Source organism: Caenorhabditis remanei, chromosome V (assembly GCF_010183535.1).
Source record: "Caenorhabditis remanei strain PX506 chromosome V, whole genome shotgun sequence".
Classification (NCBI taxonomy): Eukaryota; Metazoa; Nematoda; class Chromadorea; order Rhabditida; family Rhabditidae; genus Caenorhabditis; species Caenorhabditis remanei.
In genome coordinates this window covers 16,344,600-16,365,569 of record NC_071332.1, presented here as the reverse complement: position 1 = coordinate 16,365,569, position 20,970 = coordinate 16,344,600, and the positions used below count along the sequence as shown (strand labels likewise).

At 38.8% G+C, this 20,970-nt stretch overlaps 4 protein-coding genes across 4 annotated transcripts; 1 reads left to right on the top strand and 3 right to left on the bottom strand.

Moving 5' to 3' along the window:
- Nucleotides 1–7: 7 nt before the first annotated feature.
- Nucleotides 8–1,497, bottom strand: GCK72_020551 (uncharacterized protein; the record flags this gene model as incomplete). The annotated part of the gene is made up of 3 exons (XM_003099356.2): nucleotides 8–791; nucleotides 861–1,224; nucleotides 1,272–1,497. The coding sequence occupies 3 exons, from the start codon at nucleotides 1,495–1,497 to the stop codon at nucleotides 8–10; spliced, it is 1,374 nt and encodes a 457-aa protein (XP_003099404.2).
- An 832-nt stretch (nucleotides 1,498–2,329) lies between these two features.
- Nucleotides 2,330–3,232, top strand: GCK72_020550 (uncharacterized protein; the record flags this gene model as incomplete). The annotated part of the gene is made up of 2 exons (XM_003099388.2): nucleotides 2,330–2,526; nucleotides 2,587–3,232. The coding sequence occupies 2 exons, from the start codon at nucleotides 2,330–2,332 to the stop codon at nucleotides 3,230–3,232; spliced, it is 843 nt and encodes a 280-aa protein (XP_003099436.2).
- Nucleotides 3,233–3,376: 144 nt separating this feature from the next.
- GCK72_020549 (uncharacterized protein) lies at nucleotides 3,377–4,795 on the bottom strand (the record flags this gene model as incomplete). The annotated part of the gene is made up of 6 exons (XM_053733645.1): nucleotides 3,377–3,476; nucleotides 3,521–3,647; nucleotides 3,692–4,034; nucleotides 4,084–4,240; nucleotides 4,288–4,374; nucleotides 4,593–4,795. The coding sequence occupies 6 exons, from the start codon at nucleotides 4,793–4,795 to the stop codon at nucleotides 3,377–3,379; spliced, it is 1,017 nt and encodes a 338-aa protein (XP_053582558.1).
- A 7,090-nt stretch (nucleotides 4,796–11,885) lies between these two features.
- On the bottom strand, nucleotides 11,886–12,299 carry GCK72_020548 (uncharacterized protein; the record flags this gene model as incomplete). The annotated part of the gene is made up of 1 exon (XM_003115591.2): nucleotides 11,886–12,299. One exon carries the CDS (start codon nucleotides 12,297–12,299, stop codon nucleotides 11,886–11,888), a length of 414 nt encoding a protein of 137 aa, XP_003115639.2.
- Nucleotides 12,300–20,970: the final 8,671 nt, after the last annotated feature.

Here is a 20,970-nt window from a genome sequence, read left to right as displayed (position 1 = left end):
ACAAAAATTAATTACATTGATATTGTAACTCCTCCGAGCCCCCGCAATCCTCTGACGTTGTCGTGACAGCCTCCAGAAGAGAATCCACGTCATCATCCATTTCAAGTGTCCATATTGTCAATCCGCCTAGATTTTTATCGATTGTATATCTCAACTTCTCACCGACACTCTTCTCATTCTCGAATCCCAAAAACATCCGATTCTTGGCATCCCAAATATAGGGGGTCCTTGATTCCTGATGCCACGTGGCCGATGACTTCGACCACCCCTCCTTCTCCATATTCCGCCAGAATACCGTTCCGGTTGCCACGTCTTTACCGGTAGTCCTCCACATGTCATCCCCTTTTTCCACTGCTCCCTCGACCCCTTTCCAGTATCTTCCATAGAATGGAACGCCCATGTTCAGCTGAGACGGCTTCCCGGTTACACATGCCAAATGTCTCATTGTCCAGTCCACGTTGAATTCCTTGTACTGTCCGATTTCCGAGAAGAGAGGAGCTGGCGCGCCGGTGAGCGCGCCGGTGGTCCGGTCGGTCTCCACATTCACAAAATCTACATATTTCAAAATTCCATTCAAATGGAATCCGTCCATTAGCTCGAGACCGACTGACGGTGTCACGATTGACAGGATTTTGGGATTCTGGAGATCCAGATTCTGGAGTTTCTGTCGGAGCTCGCGGAGCAGGAAGACGTAGTTTGCTTTGTCTTGGCTTGTAGGCCATTTCCAGAATATGTCGACACCGTCGAATTGGTTTTCTTGGAGGAATGAGACGATGGAGTTGATGAGCGTTCTGAAAAAGGAGAAGCTACGTATCAGAGATGAGTCGCTACGCAGTGAATTCTCTCGTTTAAAAACTCACTTTCTTTTCTTAAAATCCGCGTTCAACTTTCCAAAAAACTCGGAATTATACTTTCCGACAATTGAAAACATCACTTTCACCTCCTCGTTCACCTCCTTCGCCATCTTTTTCATCTCCAAAAATAGCGATTTCTTCTCGTCATTCTCGAAAGAAACCGTCCCGTTTTTATGGATTTTCATGAATGCGAAAACGAGATGAGTGATTTTTTGAAGCTGCGAATCCGTCAGCTTCTGACCATTCCATCCGTTGTAGTAGCCGACGATTCGCTTACCACAGGCGATGGGTTTGGTGAATTGGAATCCGGAGTAGGCATTTTGGAACGAGTCAAATGTGGTGGTTCTGGCAGGGAACAGTGTGGCGGCCGCTGGAAAAACTAGGAGTTTAGAAGTTTAAGATAAGGGAAATCCTTACTTTCAGTCCGTGGCTCTACCGTAGTCGTTTCAGGTCTCTGGAATCTTAAAGGCATTGGCTCAAGCTCCAAATCGTCTTCCGGGTGACTTTTATGGAATTGGGAAAACCAAAAGAATAGGAAAAAGAATCCGAAAATCGTCAGAAGCACATTACAAAGTGTAACTGCTGATCTCTTTTTCTGGTCCATGTCATGGATATTAGGTAGTAGTGGTTGGTAGCAAGACATTAGGGAATAAATAGAGTAAATGAAATCATGTTGGACATCTTGTAGGAGTTATAAAGAAAAATTAACTCTGAGCAAGTACCTTGTCTATGAGTCAGGGAACCCCCTTTAGCTCCACCCATTTTTCGACAAGACACGCTGTTTGCCCTTGGTCGAAAAAAACTTCCTATATTTTTCTCTCGATAAATAAACGGGTCTATCGCTGAGGAATATAATGATCTCACTGCAGTAAGACCAGTGATGAATCATGTGACTATTCCTTATCATTAGAAAATCAAAATGTTATTCTATATAAAGTTTTTCCGAGCGTTTGTCTGTGGTTCTGACTGTCACAACTGATTTTCACACCGTTTTCATAACTGCAATCATAGTACTTACTCATCGGTATCCCCCAATGACGATAATTAATCATAATCTTTTTATTTCTGCGTCTACTCACTCCGCTTAATAATGCCGAATGAAACTACATATGGACCGAACAATAGAAGGTTTATGAGACAAATGATGTCAAAACAATCTACATTTTTATAGGTTCGCCAATCCTCTCTGCTCTCAAAAAACCATATATACCAATTTCATAGTGTTTTTGTTGATTTGTGTGGTGTGCGCTCCCGTCGCATATTTTCTAACTTCCATGCTAACTGGTTTGCTGGATTGGGGTAGGCTGAACAGCTGAATTCTATTAAAAATTTTGAAAATAAAAAGGTTTCCAGAATCTCTCCCCTCCAAAAACATTACTGAAACATGTGCAAAACGAGTGGTAGGATACTTCACATTTTGGGGATTTTTTGATCTTCAACCCTGGCAATTGAACAATTTGACGCATGTCATTTTTATGTTTGTCCGAATTGAAAAAGAATTGGTTGTGAAAACCGATCAGACGTACGCTGAAACAAAGATTTGGGACATGAAAAAAGCGGTCAGCGAGGCAAAACAAAACGGATTAAAGATGATGTTTGCTGTCGGTGGTTACCAAGCAGACTCAGAATTCCGACAGATAACTTCGCTGACAGCAAGTAAAGAAACCAGAACGTAAGAGATTTTCAAGATAGTGACAGGATCGTAAAGAGATATAAGTCAGAAAGTTTTCAGAAAATTCTTGAACTCCATCATCGCTGTTATCGATCATTATGAGATCGATGGAATTGAAATTTCCTGGATGTGGCCTCCATATATCTCCAGAGTTCCCTACTTCATGTTGATCCGAGATATCCGGGAACATCTTGAAAAGCATAGAATAGTCAAAGGTAGAGCAGATGACTATGTGCTGAGCATCACTGCTCCCAGAAATATTTCCGATTTGAATAGTTACTATTTCAATGAAATTCTGAAATATGTGGATTTCGTGAATGTGCTTACTGATGAATACCAGTATAGTAATAAGCTAATAGGTCCGATATCGCCTTTATTAGGAAATCCGGAACTCAGCTTGGATGCAACAATGAAGTATTTGGTGTGTCAAACGAAACGACCGAGTAAATTTAATTTGGTGGTACCGCTATTCGGACTGTTCTGGACTAATGTAACATACTCTTTGAATGAAGCGTTTCCCGCACCTAAACTAGATGCTCAAGGTCCGTACGAGATGGCTTGGAGGCTGTGGAAACGGGAGCCATGGTCGAGTTTCTCAGTATCATGGGTGAGAAATCAAGGCTACCTTTCGTTTGGGAATCAAGTTCACGGATGTTCGCAACTTTTGAAAATGAGAGAAGCTTTCGGGAGAAGTCTATTTATGTAAGAGACAAGAATTTGGGAGGGATTACTATGAATTCACTGGACAAAGATGAAGAAGGCACGCTGGCTAATGCAATAAAGACTGTTGAATTATGTACTGATGATGAATTGGAAGATATTAAGTATGAATGTGATAATTAATAAATATCTAACTCCTGTTTGCAGTAAGTGTTTGTTCCTGATTACTATACATCCGTGTACGTGCAATGTCTTGAATCGGAGGTTGGTAATACTTCTTACAAAATTTTCTGAAAGACACATTCTTCGGAATGTTTGACCATTTTGAACTTACTTTATAAAAAACTGCCTATAAGGTTTGACGAACACAAAATATGTCATAGGAGATACCACTGGCATCAGAATCGCTATAGAAAACACCAAATGCTCATAGATTTGACCGCTGAAGATTCCGAGTCTTACTGTAACTGGTGATTACTTTTTTTGGAGAGAAATATAGACTTACATCCAATGAATAAGTAGGATGTTCCGAAAGTGGTTGCAGGTAGAATAGCTTGAAGAGTAAGCACTTTCAGCAACTGAGAGTGCATAATCTTGGTGTCTTGCGACATGAAATCCCTCTTTTTTGTTAAGATCTTCACAGTTTTCCAGCGAATTACGAAAACTGAGATGTAGACAGGAGTGATTGGAAGAGTGGTATGTATCATTCCATAAACTACGGACACCGATGACAAGTCTGTTATCCCAGTAAGGAGACCCACGTTCTCACTGAAATCATAATCTGGGTGCACTCTTTCAATTACAGGTAGAATTTCAGAGCGTTCCACAAAGTTTGTCCAGTAAGTTATCTTAAAGCTAGCTATATTATTATTAATTATGATAATAAAACTACCGTACCGCCTGTAAAAATGAGGGAAGGTAAAACGCAAGAATAACCAACGTAACACTGCTGCATTTCACAAATGAAGTGTTGAAAAGAATCAGATATCGGTAGCCGAAAGATATTAGTAATGACCAGATAGAATGGGATAAAGTGTGAAGATATAGACTGAATCTGAAAATACAAAAAGATAATCAGAGAAGAGTTTTCCAAACCAGTACCCGATTACACAAGTGGTTAACCCAAAATTTTTGCAGACTCCATTCATAATATGTGCCATGGAATCTTCATTTGGGTAGGGAAGAACTCTGAATCTAGAAAATTAGCTTGAAATTTTCATACTTGTCCCCAACGTCCGGAAACTTTTGAACCAATTTTTAAAAACATTTTTTGACATTTTTCCAATTTTTCATCGAAAATGTGAACATTTTTCATGATTTCTAAAAAATTCTTCCAATTCTGAATCATAGGCCTTAACTTTGCTGACATGGTTCGGGCCCTGAACAAGTATGGAATTTTTCCTGACCTGATCTCAATAAAAATGTCTAGAAGACAAGTCAGAGCATCTGTCACAGCGAAATTAATTATAAGTGTGGAGTACAAACGGATAGCTTTCGGGGTTTGGAAAATTGCGAGGTATAGCAGGCAGAGATTCAGAATAGAACCAGTACCTCCGAACATTAGATGGATTATTCGGAAATAGTTGGCCAACTCGACGTCGGTAACCATTTTTGGAATGAGAGTATTATAAAGGAAGGAAACCTTAAGAGCAATAGATCGCACGAAAAAAAAATTTCTAATTATCAGTTGTCTTATAATTGTGTTTACCAAAGGGGACAACTAAAAATGAAAACCAAGACATCACGAAGAGAATCTTTTTTTCATTCAAATAAAAAACATTTTGTTTATAAACTGATACCAGTATTATTTAGATATTCCGGTATTTAAAGTTGATAGCATATCTCATTGCGAGCAACCAACTAAACAACAGAATAGCTGGGTCGTCAAAGAGCCTTGTCTTCTCCAGAGCGTCTCCATCTATGGAAAATTACTGGGTGTACATGAAAAGTGTACAATTGATTATAGACTACAGAAAATTCATGGAAAATCGTGATCTTGTCTGAAAGTAGTCGTATATTTATAGGAGAAAAAATGGGCCCGGTTCTAAATCTGGAACACGTTCTGGCCGTGTCGGGTCTCCCTTTGAATACTGATTCCAGGGCTCGGTTCCGACATCCGAGAAACATTTTGCGAAAAATTCAAAATTTACAGAAACTCCTTTCCATATTTTTCAGAAGCGCTTGCCGTCTCCACATTACTACTTAGAGCTTCATGAATGGACCAGAGCTGACTTCCGACCTCTGACTTCTTTTTTTTCGAAAATTTTACTTCCGCACAGCAATGTAGTGCACATCCGAGCTCACATCAAAACCAGGTTCTTCTATTTTAACACTTCATGACGAAATTCTATTACTGGATGTATCTAATATCACCTGTTTATAATAAAACCTCTGACAATTTTTTACTTCTTTTCTTCTATTTCCCAATATGAGTATCAACTTCGAACCCAGTACGTGGACTCTGGTCTACTTTTACATTGTAGGTGTTGTTTCCTTTATTCTTGGAGCTTTCACAGTTTTATTGATCATTTTTAAAGGGAACTATAAAGATGCAAGATTCACCTCTTTCATCCTTCTTTATCAAGTAAACAAGTTCTTTTTCAGCTTTTTTAAAACGTAAATATTTCTAGTTATGCAGCGCTTGCACAGTTCTTCAATACACTATATTCACGCAGCCAATATCTTTGTTTCCAATTTTGGGAGGTTACTGTAATGGGTTTCCAGCAAAGTATTTCGGTATATGGCTCCATCATCTATTGGGGTTCTTGCTATCCTCTATTATTCTTCAAGTTGGATGCCTTGTGTTTTGTTTTATTTTCAAGCATCAAAGTATTGGATTAGTTCTTAAACACAATGTTATACATGATCATATTTATAATCTTGGTTTTACTCTTCTTGCATTTGCTACTATTTTTTCATATTTCTGTTTCTCCAAAATCGGGATGAAAAGAGAAGAACAGCTGTCTTTCATCCGTGGCAAATATTCAGACTACATTGTTCAATTCGCAAGCCTTTCCAATTTTGTAGTTTATGATTTCAACAACATCTGGTTCAATGTATACATAGTTTACGGTATTTTTTTCATCGGAGTCTGCGGTGTTTTGTATATTTTTACAACAATTGATATGCTGAAAATGTTGGAATCTCTCAAGAAAACCGTGTCAGCGACTAGCTTTCAAAGATATCGCTCAGCAGTCCGCAGCCTGATTGCCCAATTGGCGGTGTCTGCTATGTTATTGTTAACTTTGATGGGATTCCTATTTCTGTCGTTTGGTCGGTTCGAAAATGCGCAAGTTTTCTCACAAATCACACTCAATATCTGCGCACTTCATTCCTCTACAAATGCGATAATTTTTATATGGACGACTCCTCCTTTTCGCAAACTTTTGTTCAGGTGGGTAGCCTAGGTTTCACGTTTTAATCATCTTTTTTTTAGAGATCACTTTTCTACCGGTTTCGGCGTGTTTAATGTTAAAGAGGTAGGGACTTTTGCGAAAAATATCAAAAGATATAAATTTTCAGCCTGTTGTAAGAAGAATACAAAGAGGAAGTACCATAAACACTATATCGAATAATATGATTGTGGTTTCTTGAATTGAGCATAATATTCATTCAAACTAGTCATATTTCACTCAACGCTATAAATACCTGAGCAAAAGTATCCACTGGTACATACAGAAAGAATTCAGAACTTACTGAAAGTCTGAAAATTGTAAAACGCCACTGAGACGTAAAGACTCCATATAGTTCTACCGCAGAGCTGTGCAGAATCCCTTCTTTCGATTCCCATTTTTGAAAATTTTACTTCCGCACAGCTCTGCAGTGTACATCTGTAACTAACTCACTTCAAAACCAGGTTCTTCTATTGTAACACATCATGACAAAATTCAATTACTGGATGTATCCAATATCACCTGTTGATAACAAAACCTCTGGCAATGTTTTACTTCTTTTTTTCTATTTCTTAAAATGAATACCAACTTCCAAACCAATACGTGGACCCTTGTCTACTTTTACATTGTAGGTGTTGTATCCTTTATTCTTGGAGCTTTCACAGTCTTATTGATAGTTTTAAGAGGGAACTAAAAAGATGCAAGATTCACCTCTTTCATCCTTCTTTATCAAGTAAACAAAGTTATTTTCAAACCTTTTTCAACGAAACATTTTTTAGTTATGCAGCGCTTGCACAGTTCTTCAATACACAATGTTATATCTGATCATATTTATAATGTTGGTTTCACTCTTCTTGCATTTACTATCCTTTTTTCATACTTCTGTTTCAACAAAATTGGGATGAACAGAGAAGAGCAACTGACTTTCATTCGTGGCAAATATTCCAACTACATTGTTCAATTCGCAAGCCTTTCTAATTTCGTTGTTTATGATTTCAGCAACAACTGGTTTTATGTATTGACAATTTATGGTATTTGTTGTATCGGAGTCTTGATATTTTATTTAACTATTTAAATATACAGAAAATGTCACTGGAGGTCAGGTACAGTCCCTCACGAGACTAAACCTGAGAAAGGAAACCGGGAATAAGGAATTATAAAATAGGTGTTGGGCAAGGGGGAGGGAGAATAAAGAAAGAAAAAAAAATCAGAATCGTGCAATATTATTTACAAGAAGAGAGTTGAATTCCGATGGGCAAAGGAAATGGGGAACATTAATAGTTAAGGCATTCCAAATAGGTACTACCGTTGAGAAAAAATTAGAGCAATTAGGATTTATACAGATAAGAGACATTGGGCGACGGGAGGAGGAACTTAACCTGACATGGGTCTCAAGACTAGGAAAATATGAGGCGCCGATTATAAGATTGTATAAGAGAAGTAGTTGCGCTTTGAGCCTACGGTGGCGCATAGAAAAGAGGTCAAGTTGGGAGAGGCGATCCGAGTAGGAACAATAAGGTGTGTTACAGCGTTGAAGAATTTTCCGCGAAAAGAATCTGAGAGGAGTTTCGAGCTTGTGGGCTAGTTTAGATGATGGGGGAGGCGAATAAACGACGGAGCAGTATTCAACTAGAGGGAGTACATAAGTTTTGAATAGGAAGATATAAAATTGGGGAGAGTTGGATTTGAAAGATTTCAGTAGTTGTTTTGAACGGAGTAAGGCGAGAGCAACAGCCCGATTAATGTGTCTAGTGAACTTGAGATTAGGTTCTATTAATAAACCTAAATCCCTAACAGAATCAACGGAATCAATGAGGGAACCTCCAATAGTGTACGGGTGAGAAGAGTTTCGAGGTCCGAGACGAAGAAGGGCAGTCTTAGAGTGGGCCAGAGGTAAGGAGTTATCAGAAGCCCAAGACTCTACCAAGTCTATTCCCATTTGAAGTGCTAGAGAATCATGAGAGTAAAGCTTAATATCGTCAGCGAAAGCTGCGATACATAGCGATGAAATGTCAGCAAGTTTGAGCAGGAGATCATTAATAAAGACTAAAAACAGGAGAGGGCCAGAGACGGAGCCCTGGGGGACACCGGAGGGGATAGAAGCAGAGGGAGTGCCAACGAAGTCGTCAATCTTGACAGAGAATGTTCGATCAGACAGAAAATCAGTAAGCCAGGAAATGATATTACTAGGGATTCCGAAGCTGTCAAGTTTCGAAATAAGAAATTGGTGGTCCACTTGATCGAATGCCTTGCGGAAGTCGAAGTAGACAACGTCAAGAGACTTGTGACTGGAGAGTAATAATCGGTATTCAGAGATGGAGTGGACAAGTGAGCTAGAGCAAGATCGTTTAGACAGAAACCCGTGTTGAAATCTGCTTATATTGCGGAAGAGATTAATCTTAATATAATTGCACAAGATACGCTCACAGACACGAGAAAAGGGGTCTGTGAGCGATATCGGGCGGTAGTTTTCAGGAGAGGTCAAGGATCCTTTTTTGGGAATTGGGATGATGATAGCGTGTTTCCAAGAAGCAGGGACGTGTGACTTAAGAAAAGAGTCAGAATAGATGATTGACAACGGAATAGCGAGGGTGGTAGCGCAGTTACGAATGATATAGAAGTTGGCATGATGGGTTGTGAAACCGCAACGGGGAGGGACTTTACGAAGCGTGTTCTCGATGATCCAGGGAAGAAAAAGCTCAGAAGGGGAGATATTATTGCTAGAATTGTTCGACACCGGGATAAGCGAGCTGGAAGGGGAACAGTTGTAGTTGCTAAAAAATACAGATGAGAATATGGATGATTTAGCTGCGTTGGAGGATATCAGTTCATTATTGACGTAAAGAGGAGGTATTTTGAGGGAGGTATTTTGAGGGAGGGAGGAGTCTGCGGGTTTTTGTATATTTTTACAACAATTGACATGCTCAAAATGGTGCAGGCTCTCAAAAAAACAGTGTCAGCGACTAGCTTTCAAAGATTTCGCTCAGCAGTTCGCAGCCTAATTGCCCAATTGGCGGTGTCTGTTATGCTGATCATACCTTTGATTGGATTCCTGTTTCTGTCGTTCGGCCGGTTCAAAAATGCGCAAGGTTTGTTGACAATTTTATATTGGCAAGAATCTACCAAAAACACGTCCAGTCTTCACACAAATCACACTCAATATCTGCGCACTTCATTCCTCAGTGAATGCTATAATTTTCATCTGGATGACTCCTCGTTTAAAATTTTGTTCAGGTGGGCTCAACTATAGTTATGAGTTTGTAAAAATTGTACAGCAACAGTTCTAGCCTATTATTTCAGAAATCGCTTTTCAACTGGTTTCCACGTGTTTAATGTTCAAGTGGTAAGCACTTTACTAATTTGAGAAAATGTAGGAAGATATCAAGTTTCAGCCAAGACGGAGTACCATAAACACTATATCGAATAATATGATTGTGGTTTCTTGAATTGAGCATAATATTCAATTAAACCTGTTTTGTTTCACTCAACGCTATAAAATCATGAGGAAAAATATCCACTGGTACATACAGAAAGAATTCAGAAGTTATTTAGTTCAGTCCAAATATTTCTCCATATAGTTCCACCTGTCTGTGAAATAACAAGAATGTCGAAATGTTTTTCTTTGACGTAAATCAACATCAGCCTTCTTGTAGCTGCTAATTTAGAATTGTATTTTACAAAAATTTGTTTTATTCTCGATGATGTCACAGGGTTATTGATAATTTTGAAAAAAAAATTACAAAAGTACAATATAAAAGATTAAGATTAATTGTTTTACTCACTCTTTCCTCGCAACTGATATCCCTGTTCCCGATTTTGGAATGTTACTGTAATGGGTTTTCTGAATCATTCAATTGCCCGGTAGGATCACCCATGAATCCAGTGAAGAAGTATGACCTTTTTTGATAAATTTTCAAATATTGACACAATTTATTGACACAATTTATGAGAAAATAGTTTCATTTTTGTAATTTCCGGAAAAGCCGGCAAAGCGTATGAAAAAGTTAAAACTACAAAATAGTTCTGATTGTGGGCAACTGAATTTGTCCGGTAGTTTGAGAAGTGCTGCTGCTCTTTGCACTGAATACTGCTGCAGATTTTCTCATCACACCACTTAACACTTCTGAAACAAATTAGTGATATAAATTATTATAAGCTACTATCTATATCACTTCTTGCTGCAATTCTATACTCCGTAACAATAATTAGTAGAATAATTGAGTCCATTGCTGGATACATATTGAATAAACTCATTATCACACCGCCAGGGAGACTCAATTCGATTTGAAAATATGGGAGACAGATAAAGATAATCAGTGGGGAAATTAAGAAAATTGTGGGAGTGCTGATCTGGAAAAAGAGAGATTGGAAAGATATTCTAGATATTAAGAACTTCATACCTGGAGCACTAAAGCTTTGAATAATTGTCTATTATGATGCTTCCGTATAAGAGAAAAATGAGAAATTTTCTGTTCCATTTTCGAATGCATATTCCATCCACAAAAAATCATTAATCCGTATTGAAAGGCCATTATTGAGTTTATCAGAACTGAATGCGAAACATTCGGCTCTTTATGATTTAACGGGGGTTTTAAGAATTAACGGGGGTTTTAAAAATAGACGGGGGTTTTAAGAATAGACGGGGGTTTTAAGAATTGACGGGGGTTTTAAGAATAGACGGGGGTTTTGGGAATAAACGGGGGTTTTCGACAAGTTTTATTTACTTATACTAAGAAAACCCCAAACTGGTCAGAAATGACTACACTCCCTCCAGTATACATTTTTTCATAAGCTTTTCCAATTTTTTTGGTTTTTTTTTGTTTTTTCTGCATTTTCTCATTTACTTATCTATTTTGTACGTCGCATAGTTTTTTGATCAGAGAAGTGTAATAATTGTCCTCCTTCTTCTTTTGCTCTACATTTGAAATCGACGAAACGGCGATGTTTCGGGCGAAATATAATCGGTATCATATGGTAGATCGTCCAACTGTTTGGGTTTTTGGATTGCTGGAAAAGAAGACTAATAAGGTAGATTTGATAATCCTGCTGCCCATAATCAGACGTAATCGGAAACCTGGTATGATCTCTGAAAAAAAATACCTAAAAAAGAGATTTTTGCATGAACAACAATTATCAGCGATGGCTGGGCCGCATACAGAAGAATATCCCAGATTCCTGGTATGTTGTGGATACTAAAGAAAGGGCTTCCTTTACTAACACAACCCAGGCATTCTGCTGAGTTAGAATTTTTAAGTAGTCTCAGCTCCATCTTTTTTTCTCGTAGCTGTCATTCGTCTACCTTTTTCATCAGACGTAGAGGGAGTTGTGGATTGCGTATAGGAGGGACGTACATTCCATACATCTCTCTGTCGTGGCACAGTGTCTCATGAGTACATCCTTATTCACTGTGCAGGCGGAGAGAGGATGTCTGCCTTGGCAGAGTTCGCATGTAGTTTGGTCGATGTTGCTGTTCACCTTCGAGACTAATTGGTGGTTGGACTCACTAGTGAAGCGTGGATAATTTTGAAGAAACCGTTGTTGATTTGAGACGGACTCATTGTTATGACTCCTCGAACGTTCCAGATTGGTTTCTGGATTTTGCACATTACGGGCATCTTGAGAGTTTCCTCTGTATGCCGAATGTTCATGTTTTTTAGAGAATTCGGTGTTAGTTGGATATCTTGGCGTGTTTCGTGCTAGTCGATTACTAGCACGAAACATTGTGTTGTTGGTGTTATGTGTGTTATCGAAGAGTTGTTGTACTCTTCAACCAGATGACTTAACCGTATCACTCAAATCGTTTTCAACATCTGGGGTGTTACATCCGAAAGAGGTTGGTTGTTGATTTTTATTGTACGAAGAAGATCCACGTACACTTGAGCGCTTAGAAACTGATTGCTGGAATTTTTATTCTATAAATTCTTTTCAGTAACTGATAGATCTTTCTATAATTTTCCGTTTTGAGATACGTTACCATGAATTCAATTCATGAAATACAGTATAGTCCATTATATAATAATACGAAGAAGGTCGGCTATGATACCTTTCTTTTCGTCAATAATCGGAACTCGAATTCTTCTGGGTCGGTGCCCGACTCAGAAGCTTCTGTCTTAGCTCTATTAACCTTTTTTCCAAGTAAATCTGGAAGCTCACCGATTTCTAGCAGATGTCTTTGAAGGGATTCCGCGATGCGGGGAGCGCGGACCTTGAAAAGCAACTTTTCGATTTTTCAAGTTGTGAAGCTTGTAATTGGACGAAAAAAGACTGTCTTTGACATAGTTTGTTGGACTTGAGCTCGAAGTGCCTTTTGACGATAATTTGGACACTCCCACGATTGTTTTTTAGAACCATAGCGATCTTGTTTATGCTGATATCATAATTGCGGGAGATTTTTTTAATTTAATTTTTTTATTCCTCGAGTCCTACAAGTGTTGCCTGTTGCTCGGCCGGATTTTCTTCCTTTCTTAGAGACTTCCATCCTTTTTGAAGGTAACAACATCATACTGATGCTGATGGAATGTCAAGACGTTTTTCAATGTTGGCGCTCTTCATTCCCTCCTTAAACAAAGCCCCTATCGCTGATAATCGTTGTTCATGCAAAAATCTCTTTTTTAGGTATTTTTTTTCAGAGATCATACCAGGTTTCCGATTACGTCTGATTATGGGCAGCAGGATTATCAAATCTACCTTATTAGTCTTCCTTTCCAGCAATCCAAAAACCCAAACAGTTGGACGATCTACCATATGATACCGATTATATTTCGCCCGAAACATCGCCGTTTCGTCGATTTCAAATGTAGAGCAAAAGAAGAAGGAGGACAATTATTACACTTCTCTGATCAAAAAACTATGCGACGTACAAAATAGATAAGTAAATGAGAAAATGCAGAAAAAACAAAAAAAAAACCAAAAAAATTGGAAAAGCTTATGAAAAAATGTATACTGGAGGGAGTGTAGTCATTTCTGACCAGTTTGGGGTTTTCTTAGTATAAGTAAATAAAACTTGTCGAAAACCCCCGTTTATTCCCAAAACCCCCGTCTATTCTTAAAACCCCCGTCAATTCTTAAAACCCCCGTCTATTCTTAAAACCCCCGTCTATTTTTAAAACCCCCGTTAATTCTTAAAACCCCCGTTAAATCATAAAGAGCCAAACATTCTTCCCCCTAATCAAACCATCTTGTGGCTCGTAAGCTAGAAAGGTTTTCACTGGAATTTCTTTGATTGAAACACTATATCGAATAAGAATTTCTTGTTCAAAATATTTTTCTGCAACGTCATCCATTTCCAATAGATTATAAACTCCCATCGACCAAATACCTCCGAAGAATATGCAATAAACAGCCCAAATAAGAGATTTGCAGCCACGGAAATATGACAAGTGATCAAGACTGCAATCTATTTTATTACAGAGCTCCTAGTTTAAATTTACTAAATACCTAAACAACGCCCAATACCGATAAATAAACTGTACAGCTAACAGAGATATAGTAACAGAGTAGACACCAGTATGCATTGCTAGAATTATTGTCACTTTGTTTTTTTTTTAATTGAAAACCAGAGTTGAGCGGAATTCCGCCTTCCGCCTTCCGCCTTCCACCTTCCGCTTTCCGCCACTTTTTTCTTTCAAATTTTTTTAAAGCGTTTTTTACAATAAAATAAGAATACAATAATTTTCTTAAAAATGATATTTTATTCCTCCTTCCGCCTTTTGGCACTTTTTTCATTCCGCTTTCCGCCTTCCGCCTTCCGCCATTTTTCAAAAACCGCATTCCGCTCAACTCAGTTGGCAACTTACATAAAATAACTTTCAAAATCTCTTTGCTCAGGCCAAATGGAGAAGACAAATAGAAAAAAACATATCCATTATTATAAAAATGAAGACTTGGGTGGAAAACTGCTTCCAAGCTTGTGAAACCAATACCGATTGTAGTAAAAGTCACTATTAGGTATTTGTACGTTCCGAATATTTTTTGAACCCCAAAAAGTGTCAAATATATCACAATAATTCCGAAAAATGAGCTGATTAAAAAGGAAAACGTTCCAACTGTTTGAGCTATAGAATTTAGGTAAAGAAAGCTGGTGGACATTTTGAAGAATGGACAACGTTGATTTTTATTATTGTATCTTTATCACAAGTTTTTCAATTTCCGGTAGAAGAAGGAGAAAGAAAAACGATTTTTGTGTAAGTGAAAACAACGAAATGGGCTAGACAATATCTAAAGAAACGGAAATGTATAGTATTTCCTGTCATGACTTAAATTGTGTACCACAGTCGATGTGAGTCCATCTTCGCCACCAACATTATTACCATATCACAAGTCGGGGTCCTGTTCTGAAACAACACTTACGAAATAGTCTAGTATGATGAGCCCTCCAGGCTTATATACTCCAGAAACATTCATTTCCCAGCACGTTTCAATTATTTTTCATTCCCACATAGTTTCTTGCTGGACATTGCGAGAATCTCGCGAGACAAGAATGACCCTTCATTCTCATAAATAAATGTAATTTTGATGTTTTCATCCATTTCTTCAAACAGGTTTTCACGAAACGAACGTTGAAAATAATAGATAAAGCATTCTCGTTCGTCTCGCGAGATTCTCGTCAAGCTAACAAAAAATTATGCGGGAATGAGAAATAATTAAAACGTGCTGGAATATCCTGAAGCTGAACTATGCTGAACGAGAAAATGCTGAACATAACAAGACAAAACGAGACAAGAAGATGCTGGATTCAGCTGGAATTCTCGCAAAGAGCTAAAGCTGATTCTCGCGAGACGAGACTCTACTTACCGTATGTGGGTTGAAAAAGTTTTCGCGATCAATCCGAAGGAGAAATATAACTGTGCAGAGAAAGCAATTGAGAAGCTTCCACTTGCCGCTCTTCGGGTGTTTACCCGCTATCATATCGACAAGGAGAATATTGAAATGATCATCATTAGTTCCCATTTTTCTGAACTGGAGTAGTGCCAGAAATGCCAAGCCGTCGAAGGAACAGCTGGCTAGAAATCATCCAACAAATACCTTTCGTGTGAATGGAGTGTTTGCGAATAAGAAAGAGTTTTCTGAAGCATTTAATTGTCCAGTTGGATCACCCATGAATTCAGTGAAAAAGTGTGAACTTTTTTGATGAATTTTCATAAATAAAGATTGAAAGAAGTTATGAGAAAATAATTTTATTTTGGTAATTTCCGGAAAAGTCCGGCTTGAAAAAGTTAAAATTACATGCTTTTTGTTCTGAACACTGCTGAAGTGGTTCTTATCACAGCATTTAACATTTCTAAAACAAATCATACATGTAAATTATTAACAACAACTATCTATCCCACTTTTCGCAGCAATTCTATATTCCGAAACAATAATTAATATAATAATTGAGTCCATTGCTGGATACATATTGAACAAACTCATTATCGCACCGGCAGGAAGACTCAATTCGACTTGAAAATATGGAAGATTGACAAAGAGAATCAGAGGGGAAAATAGGAATATTGTGGGTGTGCTGATCTGGAAAAAGAAATTGGAAAGATATTCTACATAGATATTAGGAATTTCATACTTGGAACACTAAAGTTTTGAATAATTGTCTATTATGATGTTTCCGTGTAACAGAAAAGTTAGCAATTTTCTCTTCCATTTTCGAATGCATATTCCATCCACAAAAAATCATTAATCCGTATTGAAAGGTCATTATTGAGTTCATCAAAATTGTATCCGAAGCATTCTTCCACCTAATCGAACCATCTTGTGAGTCGTAAGCTAGAAAGGTTTTCACTGGAATTTCTTTAATTGAAACACTATATCGAATGAGAATTTCTTGTTCGAAATATTTTTCTGCAACGTCATCAATTTCCAATAGATTATAAACTCCCATCGACCAAATTCCTCCGAAGAATATGCAATAAACAACCCACACAAGAGATTTGCAGCCACTGAAATATCTCAGGTGATCAAGACTGTAAAATATTTTATAACGGGGTGTTTAAATGTACTAAATACCTAAACAACGCCCAATACCGATAAATAAACTGTACAGCTAACAGAGATATAGTCACAGTGTAGACTCCAGTATACATTGCTAGAATTATAATCAAATAATTTTTTTTAATTGCCAACTTACATATAATAACTTTCAAAGTCTTTTTGCTCAAGCCAAATGGGGAAGATAAGGTGAAAAGGTGAAATAAACAAATCCATTATTATAAAAATGAAAATTCGGATGAAAAACTGCTTCCAAGCATGTGAAACCAATACCGATTGTAGTAAAAGTCACTATAAGGTATTTGTACGTTCCGAATATTTTTCGAACCCCAAAAAGTGTCAAAAATATCACAATAATTCCAAAAAATGAGCTGATTAAAAAAGAAAACGTTCCAACTGTTTGAGCTATAGAAACTAGGCGAAGAAAACTGGTGGGCATTTTGAAGAGTGGACAACATTGATTTATATCATTGTATGTATAGTCGACACAGTTTTTCAATTTCCGGAGCAAGAAAAACAAAGAAAGATGATTTTCCTGTGGGCGAAAATAATGAAAAGGGCTAGACTATATCAAAAGAAACAGAAATGTATAGTGTTTCCCGTCATGACTTAAAATGTGTACCACAGTCCATGCGTGCCCATCTTCGCCACCAACATAATTACCATATAATAAATGAAAGCCTTGTTCTGAAACAACATTTACGATATAGTCGAGTATGATGAGACCTCCAGGCATATACACTCCAGAAACATTCATTTCCCAGCACGTTTCAATTATTTTTCATTCCCACATAGTTTTTTGCTGGAAATCGCGAGAATCTCGCAAGACAGGAATGCCCCTTCATTCACATGAAGAAATATGTATAATTTTGACGTTTTTATCCATTAAACTTTTTTTTTTCACGAAATAGATGCTGAAAATGACAGAACAGAACTCACGTTCGTCTCGCGAGATTCTCGGGATGACAATCAATTAAAATATTGATATTGATATTTATTTAACTATTTAAATATACAGAAAAAGTCACTGGAGGTCAGGTAAAGTCTCTCACGAGACTAAACCTTAGAAAGGAAACCGGGAAATAAGGAATTAAAAAAAAATAGGTGTTGGGCAAGGGGGAGGGAGAATAAAGAAAGAAAAAAAATCAGAATCGTGCAATATTATTCACAAGAAGAGACTTGAATTCCGATGGGCAAAGGAAATGGGGAACATTAATAGTTAAGGCGTTCCAAATAGGTAATACAGTTGAGAAAAAATTAGAGCAATTAGGATTTATACAGATAAGAGACATTGGGCGACGGGAGGAACTTAACCTGACATGGGTCTCAAGACTAGGAAAATATGAGGCGCCGATTATAAGATTGTATAAGAGAAGTAGTTGCGCTTTGAGCCTACGGTGGCGCATAGAAAAGAGGTCAAGTTGGGAGAGGCGATCCGAGTAGGAACAATAAGGTGTGTTACAGCGTTGAAGAATTTTCCGCGAAAAGAATCTGAGAGGAGTTTCGAGCTTGTGCGCTAGTTTAGATGATGGTGGAGGTGAATAAACGACGGAGCAGTATTCAACTAGAGGGAGTACGTAAGTTTTGAATAAGAAGATATAAAATTGGGGAGAGTTGGATTTGAAAGATTTCAGTAGTTGTTTTGAACGGAGTAAGGCGAGAGCAACAGCCCGATTAATGTGTCTAGTGAACTTGAGATTAGGTTCTATTAATAAACCTAAATCCCTAACAGAATCAACGGAATCAATGAGGGAACCTCCAATAGTGTACGGGTGAGAAGAGTTTCGAGGTCCGAGACGAAGAAGGGCAGTCTTAGAGTGGGCCAGAGGTAAGGAGTTATCAGAAGCCCGAGACTCTACCAAGTCTATTCCCATTTGAAGTGCTAGAGGATCATGAGAGTACAGCTTAATATCGTCAGCGAAAGCTGCGATACGTAGCGATGAAATGTCAGCAAGTTTGAGCAGGAGATCATTAATAAAGACTAAAAACAAGAGAGGGCCAGAGACGGAGCCCTGGGGGACACCGGAGGGGATAGAAGCAGAGGGAGTGCCAACGAAGTCATCAATCTTGACAGAGAATGTTCGATCAGACAGAAAATCAGTAAGCCAGGAAATGATATTACTAGGGATTCCGAAGCTGACAAGTTTCGAAATAAGAAATTGGTGGTCCACTTGATCGAATGCCTTGCGGAAGTCGAAATAGACAACGTCAAGAGACTTGTGACTGGAGAGTAATAATCTGTATTCAGAGATAGAGTGGACAAGTGAGCTAGAGCAAGATCGTTTAGACAGAAACCCGTGTTGAAATCTGCTTATATTGCGGAAAAGATTAATCTTAATATAATTGCACAAGATACGCTCACAGACACGAGAAAAAGGGTCTGTGAGCGATATCGGGCGGTAGTTTTCAGGAGAGGTCAAGGATCCTTTTTTGGGAATTGGGGTGATGATAGCGTGTTTCCAAGAGGCAGGGACGTGTGACCTAAGGAAGGAGTCAGAGTAGATTATTGACAACGGGATAGCAAGGGTGGTAGCGCAGTTACGAATGATATAGAAGTTGGCATGATGGGTTGTGAAACCGCAACGGGGAGGGACTTTACGAAGCGTGTTCTCGATGATCCAGGGAAGAAAAAGCTCAGAAGTTGAGATATTATTACTAGAATTGTTCGATCCTGGGATAAGCGAGCTGGAAGGGGAACAGTTGTAGTTGCTAAAAAATACAGACGAGAATATGGATGATTTAAATGCGTTGGAGGATATCAGTTGATTATTGACGTAAAGTGGAGGTATTTTGGGGGAGGTGTTGTCAGTCCCCTGGTCCCCGAATCAGGTCCCTGCCACACTCCAAACTAAAATGTAATTTATATTACTAAATTATTCTAATTTAGTTTATATTTATTACATATTTTACTTTCATTTAATTACCTCCCTTCTTCCCTGTTCCTTTAACCCCATTTCAGGCGGAAGTAATATTCCACTTTATTTAAATCGCCGCCATCGTCGTGTCTGCGTCTCTTCAGTCAAAGGCGCACGCTGTTTCCTCGTCGGGTCTCGCCGCGCCGCACATCCATCAACGACTGTGACCGTAATCGACCGACACCCTCACCTGGCCTAAAGCCATTAATTAAATCAGTCTTGTTTTTAGTTTTGTTCTTCTAACAATTCTCTCTTTTGTTGTTTGTTGTAGAAGTTGTTCGCGAGCCTCGCCGGCGTCTCTCTGGACACCCCTAAGCTTTAACAAGCTAGGAATCCCCTGAGCGACTCCTCGAATACCTCGCTTACTCCTTTTTTCTCCCTTTTCATGTAATTTCCGAAAGGAAATAATCGATCAGGTTTTTAATGCAGTCCCTCGCGGGTCATGCTTTTCCCCTGAATAAATCGGTTATTTAATACACGTGTTAACTGTACAGCGGGACACTTCCTTTTACCTCTGAACCACCTAAAACGGAAGTCTATTTTGGGCCCATGTTCCCACCCCACTCGGCTCATTACCGGCGGCCTTCTGGAGACAGAAGGGGTGGCCACATTTGGTGCATCGACCGGGAAGTATCCGCTCGGGCGGAAAATTTCGAGATTATCGATTTTTCCCCTCGACCGGACGAATCAGTCGGTTTGCCCATTTTTTGTCCGATAAAATCGATATTTTTCGATTTTAATGTACAGTTTTCACTTGTTTTCCCTCGGAAAATTAACGTGAACGGCGAAAAACTTCTTCGCAAACTTCATTTTCGGGTTTTTCGATGTTTTTCTCCCCGAAATTTTGCTTTCCTTTTTTGAATTTGGCGCCAATTTTGGCCCCACCTTTAAATTTGGAAGCAAGTTCGCTCTAGTGCGAAGCGCTGCGCCGCGTTGCGGCTTTAGGCCTTCACACTTTTTGCGCAAATTTCCGGGCGTTTTTCATCGTTCTCTCTCGTTTCTCCCTCGTGTTTCGTGATTTTTTCGCGAATTCCCGACGGAATTATTCGAGAAAGGCCTGAAATCGGTCAGATACTCGAGAAATTCGGCAATTTTCGCCAAGATTTCCGCCGATTGGCTGAAAAAAACTCTTTTCCCTCGGGAAAATCGAGGTTTTTCGGTCTTTCCGCGCATTTCAACGCGAAATCGCCCAATTACACTCGAATTCACCACGCCTCGTCATGGATTTCGACTCCTCGAGCTACTTCACCGCGGTTTTTGCTGAAATTTGGCTGGAATTCGATCGGAACCCCCTCGCGTCGATTTCAACGGATGGTTCGGGCTTCCTTCACCTGTTTGCTGCTTTTTCGTTCCACTTCCCTCGTTTCGACCCGTTATCCCTCATTTTTTCCGGATTTCGAGTGTTTCGAAACTTTTCGAAACATTTCGAAAATCCCGAAAAAATCGGACACCGGCTAGAATCGATCAGAAGTTTCAATGGATCGTCTGCGGTGGCT